At 45.5% G+C, this 27,599-nt stretch overlaps 1 protein-coding gene across 1 annotated transcript in view; it reads right to left on the reverse strand.

Annotated features, from left to right (window-relative positions):
• Positions 1 to 21,861, reverse strand: part of PCP4 (Purkinje cell protein 4) — a 53,020-nt gene extending 31,159 nt beyond the window's left edge. Inside the window, exon 1 of the mRNA XM_019745650.2 lies at positions 21,704 to 21,861. Coding sequence (XP_019601209.1) covers positions 21,704 to 21,712 — 9 coding nt within the window. The 5' untranslated portion in view covers positions 21,713 to 21,861. The remainder of the gene's footprint in view (positions 1 to 21,703) is intronic.
• Between the last annotated feature and the right edge of the window lie 5,738 nt (positions 21,862 to 27,599).

The raw sequence follows: 27,599 nt of genomic DNA on the forward strand, positions 1-27,599 counted from the left end.
GCTTCATTGTTTTCAGATTGATCTGGAGAGTCAGTTGTCATGGCCACTAAGGACATCGTGGTTAATATACATGGACTTTTGCTTATGTTTTTCTTTGGTGCGGGAGCAAGTAGAGGCCAAAAAAAAAACAAAACAAAAACAAAAACAGCATTGATTTGAACACCAGCAAAACCAGAACTCGGAGCTCTCATAATTCTGCTTTCAAGAGAATCTCGCTGTGTTTCCTGCTAGCTGCCCCTTGTCATGGCACTTGGCACAGATGTTCTCATTCAGGTCCTCTCCTGGTCAACTCCAGCCTCACACCCACCCTACTGACTTCACATTCATAAAACACGCCTGTTTGGGAGGCTCTGCAGCCCCGGTCCCACCCCAGATCCAGCACCTTCCTCCATATTCTCCTAAATGTCGGGAGGTTAACAGTCCCTTTGTTCGTGGCCATCTGAAATCAGAGACCCTGCTGCTCGAGCCAGCTCTATGCCCATCCTCCTCGGGCACATGGGCATTCCCTCTCCAAACATATCCAGACAGCGTCCCTGTCGTCATTTAAGGGACAGAGGGTCCTGCACGAGGGAGTTCTTGCATTCAATTTACCCTCATGATCACAAATAAGAAAGCTCCTCGGCTCACCGGAACACAGACCTTCTCCTCAAAACTGCCTCTTTCTATATTGTCCCCATTTCACAGTCAGGAAACGTTCAATACTCGTCTAAGGACGCAAGGCAAGAAGTTGAAATTACAGCCTTAAAGTGACTTTCTTCTCCAGCACAGGCTGGCGCTTGCACGTGTGCTGTGGAATGTGTTGAGTGGCTGTCAGGAAACCTGGGGAATGAGACAGAACCACTGCCAGAGGGGACACCCAGGGGTCCTCAACCCTTAGACACGCACCAAGCACCTCACATCTCACGTCCTTCCTTGTGGTGCTAACGAACAAGACAGCATTTCAGAATTTAAGAAACCTGCAATTAAGAGAAGCCTAAATAAAGAAGATGTGTGATAGTTCCTTCTGATACTCTTGTATGCGCTGATTAGCTATAAAGACGCAGGAGTAGTATTAAAAGGCATAATTTTTGAAATCGTTTTCCTGACTGTCCTGTTGCAGCAAGGGCTACAGGAAAATAACAAAGAATATGTCTTCGTCTGCTTTCCCAGAAAGCAGAGCCTGAGACAAATGCTGTTTGTGCTACAAATGCGGGGGGCTAGGGAGGAGGGAGGAAGGATGAGAAGAGGAGGGGAGAGAGCCGATGCAAGGATGCCTCATCCAGCTGGCACTGCCAGCTGTAGCCAGATGCTGATCCTGTGCCCTCCGAGGCTGTGCCATCTGCGTCTGAGGACAGAGCCCTGTGGGGAGAAGGCAAACAAGTTACCCACCAGCTCCTGCCTCTTTCTGGTCCAAGCCATGTGTCACAGAGCATTACTTCCTAATGCTTCGAGGCTGGGCTCTGTCTTGCACCTGGCATCTGCCTGGGGACATGGAGGAAGTCCCAGCACAGGAGGTGGAGAGGTGGAGACAGTCGGCGTGGGCAGGAGGTGACATGCTGTTACTTCACACTTGCCTGAAATCTGCGGAGCCCACGCCAAGCTGGCCACCCACAAAGGTCCTCACTGATAGGTCTGGAGTTACACATGGGAGGTGTCTGACTCAGCACATAAATGTGGTTGGCTCACTCTTTTCAACCATGTTGCAAAATCATAGACAATCCTTTTACAAAAGATACCCTACTAGTGGAACAGGCCACATCAACTTTCTGGTAAGGTACCGGCTTTGGGTCCATTTCTGCCTGGACTTTGAGCTGAGAGTGGGTACTAAGGCACGTCTGACTGCTTCCGTGCTACATCTAGGGGCTGTATGCACATCAGTAATCCTTAGGTCTCAGCAGTGTCGGCATGAATAAAAAGTGAGCTGCCATCCTGCCCATCACCAACAGACGCAAAAACAGCCTGCCCGTGTGTTCTAGCAAAGTCTAGGCTGCCTGTTAAAATGACTGCCTCGATTACGTCTTAGCCCACTCACTCTTCTGCCTGGTGGAACGTGTTACAAAAGCTTCTTGGGGTAGTCACCACTGGGTAAGGCATAACAGGGTAAAAAACTCATGAATCGAGACAAATCCTGCATGGGGTCACTTATATGTAGGATCTGTTTAAACAGAGTAGAAGGGAGGTCAGGGATGAGGGATGGGGGACGTAGGGAGAGGATGGGAAAAGGGCACAAGCTTTCAATTAGGAGATGAATAAGGTCAGAGGATCTAATGTAGAACAATAGCTGATAACGTGTGTTATAGAATTGAAATTTGCTAAGAGAGCGGAACTTAAAGAATCTTTCACAATGTACGTCTATCCAATCATCATGGTGTGTACTTTAAGTATGTTACAATTTTACTTGTCAATAAAGCTGAAAAATGATACTATTTCAATGCAATATTTTAGAAAATAAGAAGTACCGCAAAACGTCACAAGCAACAAATATCCACATTGGACACAAAGACAGGATCCTTCAGTATTAGTGGTATTTCCTTTTGCCACAGGCTCCTGTGTGGCTGAACCAGGTACTGGACACATGTAGGTAAAAGAGCCACGTAGAATAAGTAAAAGATTCAAGAAGCCAAGTGATTTCAAGGCTTTCAAAAATTATTCTAATACAGTCTTCGAAAGCTTTTCGTTTGCAGCTCTCTCAGGGGCCATGACTGTGGGCTATGAATTTGTACTGTCACTTTGAGAGTTTTCATTACACGATTTCTAGAATACAGTAATGAAGGCCCCCATCTTTCATACGTTGCCATTGCTAACCATAGCATTGGGCATGCCCGTCATATGTCATCGTGAAACTGAATTACCCAAACCTGCTTCTCATTAATGCACACTCAGATTATGTCTAATTGGGAAATCAGCCAGTGGGTATTATTTCATCTTTAGGGTGAAAAACGAGTTCCCATTAAAGGATATTTATTTTTTATTCCAGAAGTTTGAAAAGAATGAAATATGAAATGAATTCTAGCAGGTTAAATTTGGGGTACAGATGATATTCCAAGATTATTTTCTGAATCTACACCGATAGCACTTAAGTGGATAAACCTATTCATGCTGAGAACTTAGCTTGATATTTAATTTGATGAGATGTGACTTGACTCGAAAGTACCCCTTCAAAAGCCCCTTAGGGCTGGGGAACAAAGAGCCTTCTGAAGCAGTAAGGACCCCAAGTCACTCCCAGCATCCCACCTACTCTCCACCCTTTCCTCTCCCATCTCCCCAAGAGACTCACTCATTTTGTCAGCAAATATTGGAAGAAGCTCTATGCACCCACTTGCTTTGGCAACACTGGAGAAAAGATGACAACTCACAAAGGGACAAAGGACAAAGGGACCCCACAGAAGCCTTTGGCTCACAGAGGTGTTTCTTTTCAGCCTGTTATCAAGCCATCAGGGAAGGAACTGGAATGGGCTCCTCATAGTTCTTGGGTCAGCTTGTCAGTGCTACAGCACAAGGCAAACTGCTCAGTTAGAGGACTTTGGTCTCTCCCAGCCTAAGAAATAAAAGATTCTTTTGAAAAGCAGATTGTCAAAATTAAGGACAATCACCAATGTGCAAAACCATTGGCAGTGAAGTTCACGGCTTCAGTGTCAGAGGCCCTGACTCAAAGCAGGGGTGTGTGTGTGGGGGGGGTGTTTCTCATGCCTGAACTAACTTTACTTTTCCATGGGTCAGGCCCTGGGCTGGGCTCCGAGGGTCCCCAGGAGAAGGGCATGTTCTCTGACTTGCTCACAGACTGGAGGGACAGACAGAGACTAAACCCACCATGTCAATACTATGGGGAAGAGCCTGACCCAAGATGGCTAAGGTCAGGGCCATGGGCGAGGGGCCCCCAACTCACACTGGTGTGGGTGGGGGTCAAGGGGTCTGCCTCACCTTGAGAAAGGAGTGTGGGTGACATCGCCCCCTGCATCTGTGATCGCTAGGGAAATCCCCGTCGGAGTCTCTGTTCCCTCCCTCTGAGAAGAACAGATCATAACCTCTGGCTCCTACTGGCCACATGTAAGGACCTAGCACCTAGTAGGTGTGTTCTCCCACCTATCCATTCGTCACAGTGTTTTCCAGAAAAGGCATTATTGGGTGGCACCGAGTGGAGGGCATCTCTGTGCCAAGAGAAGGGGAAAGACTTGTTTTAAGGAAGGACTTGTTTCAAGGTGCTTTCTAGCATTTTGCCTTCTGTTCCCAAACTCTGATCTCTGTGGGTTGCAGAGATTTAGCAAAGAAAGAGAGAAAAATCTATCTCATGCCCACGGTGGCTTAGAAGCTCTTGTTAGCAAGTGCTACTTAATGCCACCTATCCCCTGGTGATGCATTTTTTCTTAAGTAATTTTCCTCCATGGTGCTGTCTTCCTGCTGTGCTGTTGCATCCTGACATTCACATTTTTGATGGTTTCAGTGTTTCTACCACCCCTGAAATGGAAGCTTCGTGCCAAGCCATGCCTCCAATGGTTCATAAATAAGAGGAAAAACACAAAGCTGTGTGTCTTTGGTGTAGACTGGTTCAGATGTTGCAAATTCTTTGAAAAATTAATACCTTGCATAGGAGAGGCAACAAGACGGAGACCTGCCTCCAAAGATCTCTTTCCATCCTTCCAAGCTTTTGTTCTGTGCTTTCTTTGGATCACCGTGTTTATAAAGAAACAAGAATGTGTGTTTCTATGGTTTTATATTTAATGTTTTATTGACAAAGGATCACGAGTCTCTTAGATGAAATATCAGCCTTTAAATAAACAGAAGAGTGAAACCACGTGACTGAACAGTGAAAAGGGATAAACAGCTGGGTCAGCCAGCGGGTCGCTGATGATTGCTTGGGCCCCTGTGACCAAGCTGGTGGCTTCTCAGGAACATCAAAGCATGGCAATAAAGGCCTCTTCCAAATCAGAGTCCCCGAATTTTTCTGAAGAGGAGACATTTATGCCAACATTTTGTGATAAGGACAGAATAGATTTAATTTCTTGCCTCTCCTATTTTTAAATATCTATAATTCTCCTGGTAACATTCTGAAAATTGAGCATTAAAAACTCCACTAATTTAATCCCTAAGGTGTAGAAACTGATGTCAAAAGAGAGCTTCAGCAGGAAGCATTTTCGTTTTCTAAAAAGTTGGTTTAAAAAAAAAAGATGGCTTCAATGACAAGCCTTAACCTTCCTAACTCTTCCTCCTGGCTGGCTCTCACCATCGAAAGTCCCAAAGGCTGGAATTCTGCCTCAGATGCTATATTCTGCTCCCAGCATTTTTATCCTGACCTTTATAGTTGTAGAAATCATTAGCACTGTTGCAGTATTGGGAGACCATTTATTAAAGGACCCACCTTTTTAGGGATTCATGTTTTGTCCTCTTGAGATTCAATTTATACTTTCTCCTACAGCCATATTTTTTAAATTAGTATTTTCTACTCTTCAAAAAGAACCTTCTTTGTGCCAATTTTCTTTTTAAATAACAGTGTTTTCTACTTATAAACGGAGGATACGGTCATTATGAAAATTGGGGGGAAATAAATGCATCGGGGGGAAGCACAAAACCGCGTATCATCCAACCAGTTGGAGACAATCCTTGTTAACGGTCCGTGTGGGGCAGAGCGAAGCATCACAGAAAAGACCTTGCTGGCCCCGGGGCTCATTCCTGGCTGCTCGCTGTGAGGCTCCTGGAGCCTCGGAGCCTTGCCATAACCCTCTCTCCCAGACACGGTGAGCTGGTGGCAAAATGGAGTGTCAGTTTAAAGAACAGGACAGAAACCCATTTGAAGACTGGTGCCAAGGCTACTGTGCAGCAGAGAACGATCCCTACTCTTGAAATGCCCCCCCTGCTGTTTGAGACCTTAGAGTGACCTACGAGGACCAGTGGCTGGAACTGCCATCACACTCGGTCATTTTCCTACACTTCTAATACGTCAGCTATTAGCACATTTCGGAAATTGTCGCCATTTACGATTTAATTTATTTGAAAGCCTGTGTGATCGTACTATTGTCAAGACAGTGTAAATACCTCACATAACAATAGGGCTTAATTTTTATTTAGAGTGTGGTGGCAAAGGATGTAGGTTCTGGCACTATGGGTGGAGAGAAGGGGACTGACTCTAAAGAGACAGAAAATAACTTATGGGGATAGCAGAACAGGCCATAGCTCAACTGTGAGACCTGAAATGTGTCTACACTCATAGACTATAAAACTGAAAAAGGTAATTGTTACTATATATAAATTACACTTTAATTAAACTGATCCAGAAAAGAAAAGAAAGTGAAGAGTGTCCTGGAATCACACTGTCCAGGTTCACCCAGCCCTGTCCCTCAGCAGCTGTGTGACCTGTGCAGGCCACTTAACGTCTCTGAGCCTCAGTTTCTGCTTCTGTAAAATGAGGATAACAATACACCTACCTCATCAGGTTGTGAGAATTAAATGAGATTAAAAACAGTCATGTTGCATGGATCAGGTCCCTAAAAGGAAACTGACTGCAAAGTAACGACAAAAGAGATTTAAAAAGAGTTCTGCCCCTTTCTTTTCCATGGTCTTGACTTGCTAGTGAAAGGCCATCGGGCTCAGCCGTGTGAAGACCAGGAGAAGACTGGCTGTCACATGGGGCTGAGTGACACTGAACATGTGATGGGACTCCTCGCATGGTGGCTGCTTCATCTGCTCAGTTTCTTCTTCATGTAGGATTCACTTAAATTTAGTTAAACAGGTATCTCACATGGCTGCTATGAGAATCCAAAGAGAGGAGTACTAGTATTTGCCATCATTGTTTTCATAAAGTAAGCAGCCTCTGTTAGTTACCAATTTCAGTCAAAGTTTCCTGGGTCTCTGATCCTGGCATGGATATAGTTTTTGTGTTTGGTGCAAATCACAGCTTGCATTTTTTTCTAGAAAGAGAAGATGCAGGAGGAGGGTGAATGATGACCGAAGGCGCCATGTGGAAGGGAGCTGGGAGAATCTCACGGCCCTGGTACCATGTGTGCATGTCCAACCCCACCTATGACTCTCACAATCTGAGGTTGACTAGAAGGATGATGAATCAACATACGCTCCCTCCATTCATCCCAGTTATAGTTGAACACACTTGCCTGCAGCTGTGTTTGGAAGCCCCGAGCATCTGTAAAGTGCTAGCATGACCCATGAATGTGGGTGTCATCATTCACTTTCCACATCTGAACTGCACGCAAAGAAGGGCTTCTCCGTCCACCTCACTTTCTTTTTTGTCCTTCCTTAGATTAGCCTCAGAATAAAGGTTGTTTGGTGGAAAGTCCAGATGCTTTCTAGAACAGCTGCTGTGATGAAACAAAAGACAATCATGGGCTCTCAGACAAAGACACAGACAGCCAATATTATGTACAGCCAATAATATGTACACTATTGTTTCTCACAGTGTACAAGAAAGGTACCAGATTCAAGCAGGCCAAAAAAGGACAGAAGAGATTAGCTTTCTCTCTCTGTCCCCTAGATATGGCTGACCAGCCAAATGCCAAGAGAAAGAAAGGGGGTGAAAGCTGTCAACAGAAAATCAGTGTAAAGGCAGAAACTGAGATGTGCCTAGGAACTAACTCATTTAAGGATAAATCTGCCTTACAGAGATTGTAAATGGAAAAACCAAAGGCATGGCCAGTTTTCCAGAATTAAATGAAACCTATACTGTGTCACACTGTGAAAACACCCAGCTTGCCTGTCCTCTCTAAAATCATGTGGTTTGGGGGGAACTTTTATATTTCAAAGGCCAGAGAAGCCGACACGAGGTCAGAAAATCCATGCGTGGTTTCCCCAGATGAGAGAAACCGTCCACAGAGAAAAACACATCTTTGCTTTGCTTTCAGCAGTAACACCGGCATTCCATTCCCCCATCCCTTCCCCAAAATGGCTCATAAAATTCAGTGCTGGGTGTAATCAAACAAGAGGCAAATGATGGCCAAGGGCCACAGAATGAAGCCGGGAGAATGGCCGGGAGAATCTTACCCTGCCAGCCTCTACACAGCCACCCATCCTGGGCTCGGGCTGGTCACTCACCACAGCCATATGGCTGCACATGGTTGAGCCCGTCAGAATCTATGCCTCAGCTTCCTGACCAAGGGGACAAAACGGGTGCAGGAGAAGAAAAAACACAACCAAAGCCACCGTGAGCTGAGCGAAGTCCACATTTAGTGCTGCGTGAATGATGATGATTCCAGGTTTGGCAAAGATGTGTTCCTGTCTTTGCACCTGGACACCGGACTGTCTCTGCAAACGCACAGCTATGTTCTCTCAATAGCAAGAACCTAAACCTTCGATAGCAACAAGCCTATGACGTGGATACAACAACTATTCCAACTGGATAAACACCACACTTGAGACACAGAGAGGTTTAGTAGCAAGTCCAAGGACACAGAGCTGCTGAGGGGAGGGGGCGGAGCTTGAACCTGGGCAGACTGGCTCGGGAGTCCACTCACTTGCCTGTCCACAGCGAAAAACACTGGCTTGGAAGATGGATAGACTTGTCTTTGATGAGCCCTCTGCCACCACCAGCACAGACACTTTATGCCTCAGGCCCTCTGGTGGCAGAGTGGACGGCATGCTTCCTGAGCCTCTTCATTGAGGAAACCCATGACATCATACAAGATTCTGTGTGTGGAAATGCATGGACCATTTCAGACGAAAAGCTGGGGTGAACACACTTCACCCCACTCTGCCGCCAAATCGGCAGGTGCGTTTCCCGCACCTGTGAGAACAAGGCTCCGGGGCATCGCAGGCAGCTGTTGCTTGGTGATCCCCTCTGCCCGGGGTCCTCATTTATTTTTCGCACATTTAACTAGCTTCGTGGACTCCTGTCCTTACACTCCTCCTATGACAGCTAAAGCTCAGTCCTCCCGCGGTGACGTCTTGTGATAAAGCGCAGATGTTGACTTGGCCCCGGTGCTTCCCAAAGTGCTTCTCCGAGAGGGCGTATTCTGAGGCTTCAGAAGCTAGAGACTTTCTTTTTTGGTAATAAAGAAGCAGCCAGGTTTTTTTCCCCCACTCAACTCAAACAAAAATAGCTTCAGAACCTGGGAGAACTCTGAGGTTGTATACTTCGGGAAGAAAGGAGAATGCATTGTCCTAAATCAGCTGTCACAGCTCAAGAAGCGAACTAAGACACAAGTTAGAAGACGGATAAAGGCTATATGGACCATCTGATCAGCTGCTCCCTGGGCAGGTGAAAATTCTAGCAATCTCCCCCTTAAAACAAAATGCACACATCCCACCACCACCACCACCAGCACCACCTACCAACTCGGTCTCACAGCCGTGCCTCCTTCATGATGGATGTTTGCTCCATATTTTATTTTCAAATCCCTCCTAAATCCAGAACAGCATAATTTGCTAGAAAACAACTCCTGTCATAATTTAGTGAAAGGATGCCTTCTGGGGACGGGGCTGTTGCAAATGGCCGAAGCTCACACCAAGAGCTTCCGATCTGTACATGTTGACACTTACTATAATAAGAACTCTTTGCTTCCCGAGCACACAAGTTTCTTTAATAGAACAAGCCTGACACATCTGCCCTCAGTGTCCCCTGACATCGCACACTCAAAGAGAGAAGATGGCGACAGAAGACTTCCCTGTGGGAAAGCTCTCAGTACAAAACAGGCCACAAAATGTTCATCTGCATTAAACAACCAACACTCAGTAAAGACGTTTGGGATCAGAATTGGGGGATTGTTTTCATATGGGGCTCATAGTTTAGCATGTATGTGGTCTTTAAAAGAGATATACTTTCCAAGTGTTTTTGAATCAATTGTATTACTCCATCTTCACAGAGGGTTAACTGGCATCACCAGCTTCTTGTTCAAGCATGTGGGCTTCTGCAGAGCCAGCCTGAAAGCTCCATCTGACTGGGGGGAAAGACCCTCAAACTGCCTGTCTCCATGTTCAGGCATGGGCCATTCCGAAAGCCTCCTCTTGGGGAGGGAAAAAATACATCAAAATCTCCAGACATTGCAAAGGTATAATGGAATTATGTTTCATCAGGTTTCTCTCTATAATATATATTATATATATATATATATATTTTTTTTTTTTTTTTTTTTTTTTTTTTCCACTAAAAAGCAACCAGACAACTCCTGCCCTTCCCCAGGTATTCCAAAGGAAGACCAGCCTCAAGGCCACGTAACTCCTGTGGTCACACAGCGTCTGTGGCTTAGAAAGGCCCCGGGCTTGGTGTAATGCTCTGTTATCACTGTCTTCAAATTCTTAATGTTTACCATGGACCCAACACTTCCGTGTTTCACTGGGCCTCACAAATTGTGTCACTGGTCCTGTCCCCACTGCCCAATCGCAGGCTTGCTGAGACTTCCCAGATCTGTATGAGCTACCATCGCCTCAGAAGAGGTTTGTTGCAGAGGTGGATGGAGTGAAGGATTACAGAACAGTTGCTTGCTTTTAAATTGCCTCATTTCTGAGATCTGTTTGACGCTTCAGTTTATGTCCCGCTTCCTTGTCACAATACTAAAGGGACAGAGAAGTGAGAGCAGGGTCCCCTGAGGGCACTGCTTGTAGCTCTAAAGTTACATTACTCTGCATTTATATTTTTGTCATGCATGAATTCAAAATCCTCATCCAAAATTCGACTGTGGGGGAGCGCTCACCTGAATTTCAGCCAAATCTGGCTCTCCGTAAGAACTCAGCAAAAAATGATGACAGGGAAAGTCACAAAATAGTGCCCCAAAAATGAAACAAATCTGCTTTGAAGATGGGAAAGATTAAATCTAGATGAAAAAAATCACAGTGAATTTGCAGGAGGTATTTGGTGGAAGTACTTGACAAATTGCTACATCTATTTTAAGACGTTATCTTCAAGTAGAGGTAAAATAGCCCACATTTCTAAGGTATAGAACATTGCCAGAAATAATATTTGCGACGTGGCACTGTATTATCTCGATATTTTGACAGGACTTATGCATATGTGAGAACAGAACTATAAATATAGGATGAGCCCATGCTTTGAACAAGCTCCAAGGAGAAAGAAATAATAATGGTTAAGAAGCCACCAGGGGCTCTGAGCGACAAAGCGTACAACGATAGCCCACCACAGACAAACACTAATACTCACACAGAAGGTAGATTACAGGCATATCTAAATTCATTTAGACATTTCTCACAATTAGAACATGGAATTTCCAAGATACAACAATATGCACAATTCCAAAAATCTTATTGACTGTCCTCATGTAATCTGCTTCCAATGTACCGAATAGATTTTTTTTCATTTAACACTTTTAAATAAAGAAGTCAGTAGAACCCAAATATCCATTGATGAGCATGGGAAATGTTCTACATGTTTAAAGCAATTTAGATCACTAGGCAGGAGTTAGAAATCAACTATGGTGTCATAATAGACATATATACATTCATTGGACTTAAGGACTGCTAAATTCTCATGGTGCTCGAAAATTTATGGCTTTTAAAACTAACCATTATCTATGGTCATTATTCTTCAATCAACGTGTACTGAGCCTCTCATTTTGTGAACATGGACTGCACTGGGAAGGTTTCCCTAAATACTTCCTTCCTCCCTTTCCTAGGCCTGCCGAATGACATTGACATTGGTTTACACCATGAATGGAGCTGTCCTCTGTATTGACCCTGTAGCCCAGTTAGTTTTACGTGATTCTGTGTTTCCCACTACCCTATGAGGTCTTTGAGGGGTAATGTCTTATTCATTCACCCAGAACAATATCCAACACATAATAGTTTCTCTGTCAATGTGAGTTCAACAGTATGTGTTGGGGACATGAAAAGGTGTAGAAGACTTAGTGCCTGTCTTTTAAAGTTTCATAATCTAGAAGGCAGAAAGAAACATGACTGACAAAATAAGTGATTACCGATTATACCCATAGTGGTTTTGACAATAGAAAGGGCCATCATCCCCTGAGAAATTGTTTTCTAAGAGTTTTATTTGGGGGGTTCAGAATGCTTTTTCTTATTCAAACTGAGCCACGGAGGATAAGACAAGGAATGAAGATGAAGGTGACTGGTGTAAACCCAAAGTCAAGGAAACTCTGCCAAGCAAGGCGGAAGAGAACTTTGTCAACAGGGACCTTCATGAGCGTGTTCCCAGCATCCGTACTACTGACACTCACCACTGTCCCCATGTGGGATTGGGATGCGAGCGTGAGGGGCTCAGAGTAGAAACCTAAATCTCTAGAAATAAACTAGAAGACCTGGTAAAGGAAAGAATGACTTTGCCAAGTTTTCTGTCATTCTTTTTTTACTGGAGACTAATAAAAAAATTCAGGACAGGATTATTTTTAATATATTTCACGACCAAGTCTTAAATGGAATTGAGACAAGTGAAAAAAAAAAATGGGTTGCATACAGGATATGACAGAAAATGAGAAATTTAATAGGATAGAAAATGTGTAAGTGAAACCTAGAATGGCTTTTCCTCAAGAAGCTCTGTGATTTTGAACAAGATTAGCCTTTGGGCACTTGGTTCCCTATTTTAAAATGATAACTTTAAATGAAATGACAACTATGACCTCCTTTAATTCTCCGCATTCTGAGTAGGGCCCTAGAAACGACAGTCTTTCTCTAGATCAACAGTCTTCAGGCCGCTGACTGCACCCCAGGGAGTGGCAGGGTTACTATGTTCGAATGCACAAGTGTGCACAGCACCACCTTAGGGGGTGCCATTGACACAGGCAACAGTGCAAACGGCACCTCTGGGATTGTGAGCTGCTTAGTTCTCACAACTGTGCATGGTAAAGAGAGCTTTAGAATTTCTGTTTATATCTGCTTAGGATCTGAGATCAATAAGAAAGAAATTGGGTTTTACCAACAGCTAATTGGGTTGATACTGACATCGTCACTTGGTGGGGAGGAAAAAGTGAGAGTCTCATGACCGAGGCTCATCCAGGACGCCCTCACTCTTGCCTTGCTCTCAGAAGATTGCCAAGTGCTGCACTGCAGTTCCTTGTGCTGCCTTAGGAGGATTTACAGATTGGGCAGTCCACCTTTAGCTAAACGAATCTCCCACGTGGTCACACGCTACAGCGTGGATGAACCTTGAGGACATTATGCGAAGTGAAATAAGCCAATCACAAAAAGACAAATACTGTGCAATTCCACTTAAATGAGGTAACTAGAGTGATCAAATTCATAAAAATATCAAGTAGAATGGTGGTTACCAGGGGACAGAAGGAGAGACAGAAGGAGAGCTGTTGGTCAATGGGTACAGAGTTTCATTTTCACAAGATGAAAAAGTTCTGGAGATCTGGTTCACAGTAATGTAAATACACTTAACACTGCTGAATCTTACATTTGAAAATGAGTAAGTGGTAACTTTTATGGTATGTGTTTTTTATCACGATAAAAAATTAAAAAATAAATAAAATTTTTAAAAACCCTACATAAAATTTTCACAGACTGAAAATGATACTGCCAGCAAAAGAAATGATGGAAGTGCTACCTCACCCTTCAACTCTTAGAATGTCTTCCTGAGAACCAATAGGAGCTTAAAAACCAGTCATCAACGTAGGCTCAGAAGAAATGTAGTTACCAAGACTATTTGAATTCTAGATTTGCACGCTTTTCCCTTAACAACTAACTTTCACAAGTATATATCGTGCCTTGAAATTTTGGCAAGGGTTATTAAAGCCATTATAATTAACAAGATATCTAAAATTATGGTTTATCTCATCACTCTCTTCTTTAAATATTTTTTGTATGTTCCAGAGCTATGCTTAATATATTAGCACATTAGCACTTATACATAATTTAAAAATAATTTTAAAAAAACAGATTGTGCATACATGCTCAAACATTTCTTTTTTAAATATTTATTTTTGTATGTTTTATAACTATACTTCACATATTAGCATACTAACACACATTATTTTAAAATAAATTTTAAAAAATTTGTTGTGCAGAAATGCTCAAACGTTTTTCCTGAAAGTGTACACTACCAAATACTTTGGAAAGCGCTATCTAGAGGATTGCTACACAAGGCCATTCTGGACACCTTTCCATTGCTCTGTCATGGATCTGCGAGACGGTGGATGAGACAGTTCCCCAAAAGTTAAGCTCTGAATGTCACTTTTTAAATACTCATTGAGAAGTATTGTTAGAACAATGACAGCTAACTGTGGGAAAGTCAAAGAAGGAGACAGGGTAGTGATGGTCTCACTAGGGAGAGGACAGAATCATGTCATATCACCTGGAACTGTGTGGGGAGATGTTCCTATAACACAATGGTTTGAACTTTCACTTGTTGCTAGCTCCATCTACAATCCTTTGAAATGGATGAAGAGAGATGATTTTGAAAAGGAGGCCCAACACCCTCACCCATCTTGGACGTGGACAGGTTTGTGTCACACTCCTGTCTACAGATGACTTCTCACCCCTCAGTGATAAAGGGACTGGTACCCAGCATGTTCCAGCACAGTTACTCTCAGGCTCACAATTGGATCAATTCATGGTGTCAGGGATTTCTCTGCACATTAAACAAGTATGGGGAAATGTGAAAAAGAAAAGCCTAGGCACAATTAGGCTCAAGAAAAAAAGTGATATTTTTCTAACAACCCCTAATGAAACAGTGGCTATTACTTAATAAGGAAATTATGTATGTAAGAATCTGAAATTTTAAAACATGTATAATTTCTTCATTCGTTTTTAAATATTGGAACTTAGTCATGTGATGGACAGAAAAGTGTATTGACTAAAACAAAAACGTTGGGGGGAAAGGGAGAACATTTTTTCTTATTATATTTTTACTCTCTTATTTGGTTAAGACAAATAATAGTGAAAATGGTCAAGGGATCCTGTTTCTAGGCATTGTACAAAAAGAAAATAGTCACGTGGTTAGAATGTTGGCCCAGGCACAGGTGTGCTGTCATGGGGAAAGATGACCATTCTTTTGTCATGCCACTCCACAATAGTCTGGGATTGTAACACCAGGAAAAGCATAATCTCAAGCCAACCCAGGTACAAACTTATCTATAAAACTGTCATAAATGAGGATTTTAAAACTAACATTCAAAGACACTCCAGACCACTGGGTGAAATATTTCAGTCTTGGCAAAGTCCACAACTGCCCTCACACTGGGGGCAGAAACCTTCCAGAAAAAGGAACTCCCCTGCCCTCCAACCTAGTTCCACTGTGGGGTGAAAATGTCTCATTTGAATAGTTCCAACAGTTTACACTTTTTGGCTTCTTTCCCCTTAGATGTTCTGCAGGGGAGTTTTCCATTTGTGGATGATTACCTGCCTGCTTTATGATCCTAATTTGTCTTCCTTTTATTTATAAGGTGGCAGTTTAAGAGTAAAATAATAAAATAATGGCATTTAGTGGGTGATTGATTTTTCCACTCGCAAGGTTATAAATACGGCCAAGCATTTCCCTTTCAGAAATGAAATGAGAAGCAATTCAGTGAGATTCTGAAGCATAGATTTAGGACTATTTGCAAGGTGCAAACAATATTCATGCAGATTGATGCCTGGAATGTGTAACTTATGCTGAATTTCATGTAAAGCAGCCCAAAAATGAATGCTGGATTTATAGGCTTGGGCCATTGACAGGTGTGGCAAACTTGCTTGGCTTGTGGCACAAGACAGTGATCTATAACACATTCTCTCATCCATACGCAAGTGACATCTGTACCAAACCGAATGGAAAACACTTCTCTATTCACATGTATACCTCACCTCATTCTGGTGGCTGGGAGAAGAATGGTAAATAGCTTATGCCTGGGGATAGTAGGAAAGGAGAGACAGACCCCGTTAGCCTGCATGGGGGTATGGACACACAATTCAGTGTCTAACCTCCCAGGAGAACAAATGCAAATCGATCTCTCCTTTTTTTTTCTTTTTAGCTATGAATTTTCATCTATTCCCGTTTTGGATATAAATCAATTTAAAATATTTAAATAGGCAACTCTCATTAAAATATTTGTTCACACTAACATGAGGATTCCTTTGTAACTCTGAATCCTAATGTTAAATACGCCATTTGCTTTCTGAGGCCAGAGGCCAGACTCTGCAGTGTCTGCAGCGTCTTAGGGCGCTCTCTTCCTAAGACCTGCTTCTACTCTTCCCGATCTCCTCTCGGTGCACAAACTGGTTTTCTATTTCAACACAGCAAACTGTTTTCCAAGGTATTCATGGGCTCCTCCTGGCTCGTTCCAGTCCCTTCTGTTTGAATTTCATAGAACTTATCTGAAGTGGAAGGGTCTCACTGGAGACAAGCCTGAGCTACAGGATATTAGAATTCTCCCGCCCTCCACTCCCCTATTTTCTTTGACATTTCCCCAAATGTCAAGAGCTCTTTCTGTTGAGATCCTTCCCAGTTTTTCTCATTTTTTTTTGCCTGCCGTGAAAGCACTTATTTTGCATATACAACAAAGCACCCATTTCCAGCGTAAAAGGATTTCAATGGCAAACACAGGTTTCAAACGTGGAATGAAGAACAGAAGACAGAACTTTTCCTCTGAAAACATATTACAGCCACAAATCTCAATGCTTAGAAAATAGCGTGTCTGGTCCATTGGTCACATTCGGTGATAAATCCACCCCCTGATGTCCATGTTTTCATCCATTAACTGAACATACCAAGAGCCAAACCAGGCGCTAGGCAGGCCTTGTGGGTAACATGAACCTGGCCCCGTCCTCGGAGAGTTCGGTCTAAGCAGGATAAGTCTAATAAACAAAATGCAACCCATAATACTTGCTGTGGACTGGATGTTTGGGTTTTTCCAAAATTCATAGCTGAAATCCAAATACCCAAAGGTGATGGCATTAGGAGGTGGGCCTTTGGGAGTTGAGTAGGTGGTGGGGGTGGAACCCTCCTAAGTGGGAGACCCCACAGGGCTCCCTCGCCCCTTCCCCATGTGAGGACACAGCGAGAGGTCTGTGACCCAGAAGAGAGCCCTCACCTGACTGTGCTGCACCCTGATCTTGGACTTCCAGGCTCCACAGCTGTGAGCAATAATGTCTGTTGTTTAGATACCACCCAGCTGTGGTGTTTTGTTAGCACAGCCTGAACAGACTACGGCAATACTTTAACAGCATGATCTGTAATGCTGTGTTTTATAAAAATGTCAGTTAAATATAACATAAACCTATACCTGTGCATCTCCCAGAAACCTTCTTTCCCCCAGTAGGACGCCCTTTCCATAACGTCATTCTAAATTACTGAAAAGCCACACCCCAGACTTGGGCTCATAGTATGATTCATGTGTTCACATAGTTCAATGTGCTCAGTGGACAAAGAACACGAGGACCACAGACAAATTGTGAATGCCTTCCACCTAGGACGGCACCTCAAATAAAACATGAGAGCAGAAATTAGAATTTTAACAAATAATGCAGAGAATGTATTCATCATAAATTCAAGGCACTTTCCATTACAAAAACACCCATGTTTCCTCACTATCTTGGTCACACTAGTCTACTAGAGCTTTAATAAAATCAATTGTGACTATTTATTCAATTTTTCTTTCTGAAAAAAGTAACACATCCTGCATTCTGTCATTCTTAAAATTCAAAAGAGAAAAACAGCACGACTTCTTAGTGCCACAGCATTTGTTAATGAAATGCAAGGTGCAGAAACAAATTGTACGGCAGTTCATTAAATTGTCAGTGCAGCAAACACGTTTTCACGCTGCATTGTGGCCTCTTCCCAGTTAAGAAAAGTCAAACTTCGAACCCAAGTTGTAACTAGTGTCGTTCTGGATCTAATATTTCCAGTTAGAATACATAGAGTGTCTACCGTTGCATGATCCAGAAAAACCATATGGATCTTGCTGGATCTTTCCATATCTTTGCTGCAGTACACCCACAAATGAGGTTAAAATTGCATAAGAAATTGAATTGTCATTTCCCCTTCTGTTGCTAGGCCCTCGGGGCCAATTGCAAAATCCATATTTTGTTCAGTTACCCTCAGAATCTATGCTTAACTGGTCTAAAATATACAGTTCTTTGCAAACCCAACCTATGAGCATGTGTATCCATTCACTGTTACATCATAAGGGGCACACACTATAATAATTCTCATTTTAGGTCTGTTTCATCTCACTATATATCTCACCGACAGCTTACCTTCATGGCTAATTAGGTGCACCCCAAACCAGTGTCACATGATATTTTGTAACCAAGGGCTACTTTTGACCAAAAAAAAAACTGTGTCTTTTCTATTTCCCCACCCCAAGATTTAAGAGGGACTAGCCTCTCCTGGCAACCTCTGTCCAGGAAAATGCCATTCACTGCTTTCTTGTCTCTTTAGAGACTCAATGGATAAAGGCTGTAGCTTCTGTGTCTGTGCTAAGGGCAGACATGTGGGTCTAAAGATTTGCCCTCTAATGTCCTCGATGTGTTCAAACCATGCCTCTGACAGGCTCGGCCCTTTCCTTGTGACCAATGTCTGGAGAGAAAAAAGGCCCATAACCTTGGCACCAAGTTGCAACATCCCATGGAAGCCAATGAAAGAAAAGCTCCCGTGACAGGGAAACCAAAGACTTTGGAAGCTGCTTTCCCACCAGGGTCTCAAGTCTAATTAATAGCTGTCAGCTGATGCATTATGCAACTGGGAGTGCCCCACCCCTCACAAACAGGGCCATGGGGTGTCACTTGTAAATCAACTCCCCAAATGTTTGGCTTTATGCATTAAAATTTTGCTCCTGGCTCTTCTAAATAACTTCTTTTGAAAAACAGCTTAACAACAGACACCTGAATACGAAAATGGGACTAACGGTCATGGTTCAGGGGCGACTCTTTTTTTCAAACCATATTGGGCGGCTAAACAAAGGAACCCTGTTCTTCCCTCTTGTGCCTGGGAGTCCAGTGGGGAGGGAAGAGGAGCCGTTTTGTAAAACTTCATCCTTGGAGGCCAGGATTTCTGACCCGGCGAATATACCTGCATTTTGATCCCTGCGAAACGATCTTCCGACTCACAGCCTGCTCTAGGCACAGCTGACATACGTGAACACTGAAATGTGGACACCCCCACAAGCCACCTCCACTCTCTCACGGTGCCCTAAATTTGGACTTTACTTTCCTTTCTATCCTGGTGTTCTTTTAAATCACATGTCATTCCCCCAGAAAAGCGTTGTCACAGGGGATAAAGAAGACATTGCGTTGTAAAGTCACCCAGTTTAAATCTGGCTCCAGGTTTCCCCCCCTCCCCACCCACCTTCCCCTTAAAAACTGGAAGAGCACAGCCCACTGCAGGGAGCACGTGGCACTTCGAGGGTCTCTCTGCCCCACCCTGCCCTGCTGGGGCACTGGCCCAAGGGGCAGCTGTGAGCTCGGGAATTCTGCAGTGGGCACTGAACCTCAACAGCTAGAGCAGGAACTATTTGCCCACCAGAATCTAATAAATCCTGAAGTCAGAGTGAAGTCGGACAACATCCTTTGCTGTGGCCCTTGCAGTAAATTAGTTACACAAGTAAGTAAAGGATCTGAAATCCATCCCTGCCTGACAGTTATTAAAACTAAAAGCCATGTGTAATTCATCCAACTAAAGAGAAGCTTGGGGAGAAAGGCGCGGGATCCAGTTCTCTCCCCAGAAAGGAGCTTCTGTTCAACTTTATTAAATGTCTTAAGCAGATTTAAGTTTTAGTCAAAGGGTAAGTTCCCATTCTCTAAGGAACACAGGCCCAGAAATGTGGCGATCAGCCAGAGGGCTGGTCACCCAGCTGGTGGCAGCTGCAGGTGACGTGAAGGGGGTGAGGAGGAGGGAGGAGGCAGGTGTAGGAGGTGGGGGTTTGGCGGCAGCGAAGGAAGGCAAAGGAGCCAGATGTGCATATCGTGGGGTGTTATCAGCATCAAAGGGACTAAGGCAGAGAGTTCCTGCAATCGCCCACCAACTTGCCTACCGGAGTGCTGGGAGTGGGGCTGCAGAACTGCCCTAATTAAGTGTTCAGCAGAAACGAGGTTGTGACTCTAATCATGGGATGAGGGCGGGGACATTTGCTCTCTCCAGGGGGACCCACAATTAAGTGAGCACCACCGAGCTGGGACATTCTGGAAAGCGCTGGGCAGGAAGCCACGAGGAGACGACGAGGTGGCTAAGCCAGCGAGGAGAGCTTGCAGCAGGACCACCACTCCAGAGGAATCCCTGGTAGCTCACCTGATCCAAGAGAGGCGGCCCCAGGGCGATGTGGGTTTCTAAGAACACTTCTATATTAAACTACTGTTTGTAAAAAACCAACTGCACACAGCCATCCCTTTCTGTTACAAGAAAGGTGAGCTGATGAAAATACAGAAGCTTCTGGAATTTCCACTGAGTCCAGCAGAAAGCCCCCCACCCAAGGGCGTAGGAAACGGAGGCCTGGTCCTCACTGCCCTGTCTCTCCTTTAGCGCCCCCACCTTCTCCTCGCCTCCATGCTCCTCCTCCTCTTTCTCCTCTATTCAGAGTATCCCGTGTACATTCGGACATCCACCTGGTGGCCGGCCACCCAGCATTACAGCCCAGTCCTGGTTTCGCCTTTCACCACCTGGTGGCTTTGAACCAGTTGACCTTGAACTTCTCTGTGCCTCAGTTTCCTCATCTGTCAAGTGGGAATAATACTGGCACCTACTCACAGAGTTGTTGGGCGGCTCAAATAAGGTAACACGAGTGGGGCGCTCGAAGCCCAGCGGGGTCAGCGGGAGCTGCTGGTGTGGTTATATCCTTGTTGGGAGGGTTTCAGCGTCCTCCCCACACTTGCCCTCTTCCTTGCTCAAGCTGTTCGCTCCATCCCAAACCCCATTCCTAAATTTTATCAGACTTTGCCCACTCTTTCTTCCTGTCATGTTTATATCAAAAGTCACCCATCAGAGAGACAAAAGCAGTCAAGAGGTATTTTTATTTCCGAAGTTGTTCATTTTACTCTAGACTTCCAAAAAAAGGATAACCCATCTGCCAAGGGGAAAAAAAAAAACAGAGAAGATAAAAGATCTTAAAAAGTAATTATTTAAGTGCTGACCAAAAGGAAATGAAAACAGACTGTCTAGCTATGGAATCAAATTAGAGGGCGGTGCTGCAGAACCCAAATCTGCCTCCGTTGAAAGAAAGAAAGAGAATATGACCTTTTAAAAATAAAATGAGCTATTGGGTTGCCCCAACAAAGTATATTCTGCACAAACGTATTCAGAGAAGTGACTTCCAATGAAAAATTGTCGCTCATCTTCTGCCAAAGTCTCTCCCATCTTTGAGGCACACACAGAGACACAGTTTTTTTCGTGGTTCGTGCGATTCGCATTTCTCTCCCTGGTGCTCTGATTAAGTGCAGCCGTAGTTTGTACAGGCAGTGCTTCCCCGCGGCTGGGTGGGCAGTGACATCCTTTCCCCACCGCCTTCCACCCTCCAGCAGCTGGCTTTCCCCAGAGGGCCTGCCTGCTAGCTTTCTGAAAGGTGTTCAGTAAAGCAAACACATGCAGGAGCTAGCACACATCTTCGTGAGAGACTCGGACAATCGGCTTTCTCGTCTGAGGGCTAAAACCCAAAGCACTTTCCGAAGTCACAATTAAATCAGTGGCAAACAGTGCGTCCCTTTCTCTTTCTAAGGCGCATTTTTACAAAGTTGCAAACTTAACCAGTTTCTGCACTTGCCATGCAAACTAAGCTATTACCCGCTCGGGCCTCAAAACAAACAGTTACAGGGCTGGCGTGCTCTTCAGCACACTGGGAAAGCCTTCGCGTTTTCTGCGGCTCCCTGTGCCTCCAGGTCCCTCCTCGCCCCGTTGCCTAGCAGCACCACTCACCTCACTCATGATGCTTTAACAGCGCTGCTCCGTCTGGTCCAGCTGCTCAGCTCGCACAGCACTGCCCAGGGCTTGCTACTCCACCGGTCCTGGATTTTCTCTTAAAAAGGGCTGCCCGGTGGCATCATGCCTCCCGCAAGCCAATGGGATTCATTCACCTGGCTGAAAGCCTGGCAGATATCTGAGAGCACAAAGGGCCACCTAGTGGAACAAAGAAGGAAGGCGTGCTAGGTCACTGCTCCAGATTCTGTCAGGGACAGAAGCAAGGATAGCTTAAAAAAATCAGCCATAGTCAGAGGTACAAAGAGCATCACAGGTTTGCACCATTCGTTAGTGCAAGGGATTTAAACACCTGGAAAACACATTCTCAATGTCAGTGGAAAGAAGGTTTGCTTTCGAAGGGAGGGCAGTTCTGAAAGCAGCAATGTGCGTTGCCTCACATCCCTCCACGTCTTCTGGGGACGTGCAGCTCCCCTGCCCTGCCTTTCGTAGCACAAATCTCAGCTGTTACAGGTGAGCGTTTTCACTCCTTCTCCGCGACCCCACATCCTCCAGCCTGCTCATGATGCAGGCACCTCATCCCTGGTTGGAGGACACGAGCAGGTCAGAGTCACGCTATGATGAGAGAGGAGAGGAGCTCCCGCAGCTTTGTCTCTGCTTGTCATAACTTCGCCACCATTGGGAGATGCTGCTTTGAGCCTGGAATCTGCTAAAGGTCTGATCACCTCGCCCTGTGCAGCCTCTCCACGAAGAGGTCCAACCCTCTTGCCCTGGACAAGTGAGACCCTGAAGTCTCATGGCATCCGAGTGGACCCTTGACTTTCACAGGGGAGACTCCACAGACTGGGGAACGTGGGCAATGCACAGAAGTGAGATCCATGTGGCTGCCTGTCTTCTTGGCCCATCGCTGGACAGGGTGACCTGTGCAACTTACCAGCTTCAACTGGTCCCATACTGAAGCATGGCCTCAGCACGATAACAGCAAGCCACGTGGGTAGTAACTGCTCTGACGACCTCCTGCAGATACAGACACCTCCAAGTGGCGGCTACTAAGTATCTCCTGTAGATAAACAGATGAGAAATTGGGGAGTGGTTACAGTCCTCAGATGCCTCACAGGGCTTCACCCATCACTCTAACAGAGAGGCTCAGACCACAGTTCCCTGTGGAAATCAGTGCTAAGGACAGCCCCGTCTCTGATGGTCCCCCACTGGCGTCTATATGGCCATCGCATGGCGGCCTCGCCTTCAGTTCCCGCCTCCACAGGCTCCTCCCTCTTTCCCCGCACAGTATTTCCATCCCACCTCCATGCCTTCCTGCTCCGGGCTTTCTGTTCCCAGTGGCCACCCCACCTCTCCACCCCAACCGTCGTGGCAATTCCACTTCTCTCCCTGTTCTTTCCTCCCTGTCCTCACTCACTGCGGGGAGTGACCCACTGGGACTGCTCCAGGTAGATTCCTAGGATCTCTGCCTTGCTGCCACCCTGAGACACAAGTGTCCTGGTGGGAACTGTGAATATTTGAGTCACCTACTGTTTAAACCGACCAGTTGGACCCACAGCAGCTACTTCCTTGAGCTTGGAGCAGGAAGTAGGAAGTGGTGACTGTAGGGCAGGTGCAAAACCTAAAGTCTGCCCAAAATCTAACGCTGCTGCTCGAACTCAAGAGTCAGCAGCTCCATGAACTGTGCTCCCTGGGTGCCAGGACTGGGCCACCCTGGGCCTTGTCCTGCTGGCAGCCCTTTAGTTCCCAGAAGAGGGTGGATGAGCTCCATGCCAAAGAACGAAAGCACAGCGAAAGGAGAGAACAGGAGTCTTTCTAGAGCAACATCAAAGAAAAAGCTGCCAGTGTGGTTCTTCGCTGAGTGTTCTAGCCAGAATGCATGTTTCAAGATGGAGCAAGGATGGAGAAAGCCAATCTACAGTGTGAGCACTTGATGTGAAAGTTCAAACCTCCCCAGTGTGGGTTACTGCTGGGGACCCTGCTTTGTTCCTGGGACATTGAGAAATAACAGCTTTACATCAGGACTGAGCACTTGGGGAAGGTGGAAGTTTGGGGGCAGGGGGAAACTCAAGGAACACTGGTGTCCCATTCCCTGGCCAGTCTTGAGGTGGGAGTTAATGGGTCTGGCAAGAAGATCCAAGTGTCCACTGGGGCCTCCTCCCCTCACTACCCCACCTCCCCTCTGCAGAGAAGGGCCACCCCAGCTCAAGTCAATCCTCTCCTCGCCCTAACTCAGCACCCCTCACGGTGACCTCCTCTCCTTGACTTCCAGTATTCCAGCCCGTCTCCACCCGTACAACCAAACTCCTCAGGGCCACCTCAGTGCGCGATGAAAAGGCCACACGTCCCCAGATGGCACCGGTGAGCACAGGCTGCCCACAGAAGGCAGGCCAGGGGCCCTCGTCTCTGCCACGTGAACATGAGTGAACAGGATCACAAGGCGGCAAGAGGCACAAGACTCTATGGCTTATGGGAGCCAATCCTCTTCATTTATAGCCACTTTACGTAGGAATTTGCTGATAGAAAGTCGGGAAGATTGATACATTCATTATAATAACTCATATTTCACAGCGCAACAGAATATATATATATATATACTTAAATAGAGATACAGCGAGAGATAGCTATATTTAGGTATCCCGACCACACGAATCATTTGCAAACCAACAAAGGATCTGCCTGCCAGCGCACCCTGCCAGCATCTTCCTTATCCTGGCATTTCCCCTTCCCTTCCCTGCCCCCAATTGCACGCATGGGGGACCCCGGCAGGATGCCTTCACAATTCCCCAGGGGGGTAGAAGTGGGAGAAGAGGAAAGGGAACAGGGTCGTTTCACACAGGAGGAGTAGAACCACACCATCCTCAGGGACGCCTGTCTACTTGGGGACTTTGAGGACCCGGTGCTTGCAGATAGAGGATGAGATCTCCCAGTGGCAATGCTGACACGGTCCCACGTGTGGTTTTGCAGGCTGTGCTCAGGCAGAGGGGACAAGTGGAGGGACACACAGAACCAGCCTATGCTCTGTTGGTCTGTTGGTCTGGCTCCAGTGCAGACATGAATTTTCTAATAATACAGTTGCACATATAGATTTGCAACAGCTTGGGGTTTGGGGAACAGTGAACAGTTGCTGGAGTTTCCAAGGGGCAGGGGCAGGATTGGTAGTGCCCAAGCTGGGCTGTGACACTGTTAAGTAGAGTGTGCAATTGTTTGGGACAAATCAGGGGGTTATAAAGGCTGTGGAGGAGAGGATGGATGATGTCACAGGCTGAATGGTGTCCCCCCCAAATTCATATACAAGCACACCTTGTTTTATTATGTATCACTTTGTTGTGCTTTGCAGACACTGCGTTCTCTTCAACATTGAGGCAAAACCCTCCCTCAGCAAAAAGATAATGACTCACTGAAGACTCAGATGATGGTGAGCGTTGTTTAGCTATGAAGTATTTTTAATTAAAGTATGTACATTGTTTTTGTAGACGTGATGCTATTGCACACTCAATAGAGCATAAATATAACTTTTATATGTACTGGGAAACCCCAAAATTCATGAGACGTGCTTTCTTGAGATATTTGCTTTATTGTGGTGGCCTGGAACCGAACCCACAGTATCTCTGAGGTCTGTCTGTATTGAAGTACTAAACCCAAGTACCTCAGAATGTGACTGTATTTGGAAATAGGTTCTTAAAGGAGCTAACTAAGGTAAAATGAGATTGTGTGCTTGGACCCTCATCCAGTAGACCTGGTGTCCTTGTAAAAAGAGGAACTCTAGATACAGACTCATTGTAGAAGGAAGACACGGTGAAGACTTAGGGAAAAGATGGCCATCTATAAGCCACGGACCGGAGCCTCAGGAGAAACCAACCCTGGTCTCAGACTTCCCGCTCCCAGACTCTAGAACTGTGAGAAAATACATTTCTGTTGTCTAAACCACCCAGCCTGTGGGCCTCAGTTATCGCAGCTCAAGCAAATGCATACAGGTGATGGAGCAAATACTGGAGAAGACTTTCTGGGAAAGCCTAGAGGGATCTTCAAGGGAATGTGATTGTGTTTGCCTTGTGGCCTTCAATTCAACCCAGGACATCTTCAGTAAACCAGTTCTCTCCTGTGCGTGAGCTGTGGCATGCTGTTTGTAGTGGGGACACAGCGTCAGAGCCTGGCTGCAGAGGGGAAACCCCGCTGCCGTGGTTACACACGGTGCCCACAGGTAACACACGACGCACGTGAGTGCACGCTCCACACGGTTCCATGGTTGCCTCTGGCACCGAATGCTCCTTCTGTCATGTCCCAGCTGCAGGTGGGCCCTGGGCCCCCAACTCCCAACCCCTTCCGTTCTCTTGGGACAGTGGTGCCCCAACGTGACCAGCATCAGACCAAGATGTAAAGATGCCCTAGAGCCCCGTCTTGGAATCCCAAAGGACAAGGATGGTAACTAGATGGTCTTTGAACCTTTCCATGTGGTTCTAATAAGCAGTCAGGCTTGACAATTATTGCTTGAAGCAATGATGAGACACACACCACTCACTCCTTCCAAACTTCCCAGGCTCCCTCCTGCTTCCTGCCTAACCCCCTCCCCCGACCTCCTTTTTGGATCTGTGTGGACATTGTTGTCTCTCACACGTATGAATCTTATGGAAACAGCTTCAGCACGTCCCTATCATATGACGTTCTTCATATCAAGCAAACACCATGTTACATGGTAGATGGAGTCACCAATCCGAGCTCAGGACCTTACTCTTTGATGTGAGCAATTGTTTCCCACACGACCTTGGCAGAGTCTCTCGGCTCCTCAATGTCTCATTTCCCCCACTGGTAATACAGAAATATTAAATCCTCACATCTGCCAACCTAAGCAAAAAATATATACACTAAATATATTGAGCTAGGAAATAAATTTTGAAGGAACTTCAAGAGAATTAGATCTACAGCTTCATATATTAGATCTTAGGGAATGCTTCAACCTTGCTGGATTAAAATACAGGCACGTGGTTCTATAATTTATGAAAAAATATATACAATGTGGATAGATTATTTCCATCTTCTTGGAAGTGTGATCCTGCCCGAAGGTGCAGAGTTGGACCAGGCCATCTTTCAAAATCCTCTCTGGGGTTACTTATAGGGGCTCTTCGTCACACTAATAATAAATGTATCGTGTGTGTACAATTTCAGGGGATGTGGGGGCTATAAAAAAACCACCTCCTGCTTCGTTTCCCCACCTCTGCTTCTCTACTTCTTCATGTGCTGCCATGTGCACATGGAGCCCTGTCCAAATCTCTGAGCAGGGAAGGCTTCCGGGTGGAGAAGGGACAGTCAGCCTCCTCGAATGGAGGCTTCATGGCCCAATGTCAGTGGCCAAGCTCCCCCATCCCTTCTGCCTTCACTGTCCCCCACCCAGAAGCCAGCTATAGCCTCTGGGTGTCTGTGCAGCCCCCATCCCTCACTCTCAGCACTCCCCATCCAAACGGGTGGGCCCAGGGATCTCCTATCTTTGCTTCTCCACCTTGTTTCCTGCTGCCTTGAATTTTAATCCTTCCTTCTAGCCCTCTGCCAACCTCTGGGTGTCATGTGACCCAGAGCCAGAAGCCCACCCCTTTATATGTACAGATGTGGAATGTTCTGACAGCGTTTATTTATTGTAACAACTCATTCCAGTGTGTGTGCTTGTTTACACAAATCTTGTGTCTCAGCTCTTTGACTGTAAGCTTCATGACAGGGGTGAGGCCACCCCACTGTTCCCTCCACCATTGCCCGTGGCTGGCCCGGCGCCCAGCACCAAGTCAGCTTCCCAAATGACTTTCCAATAAGTATTCTATCAGTCACTGACTGTGAAAGTTGCTACATAAAAAATCTTGTTTCTATAAAATTAGATTCACTTTCCAAACCCAACAGATAAGAATCT

Source organism: Rhinolophus sinicus, linkage group LG01 (assembly GCF_036562045.2).
Source record: "Rhinolophus sinicus isolate RSC01 linkage group LG01, ASM3656204v1, whole genome shotgun sequence".
Lineage (NCBI taxonomy): Eukaryota > Metazoa > Chordata > Mammalia > Chiroptera > Rhinolophidae > Rhinolophus > Rhinolophus sinicus.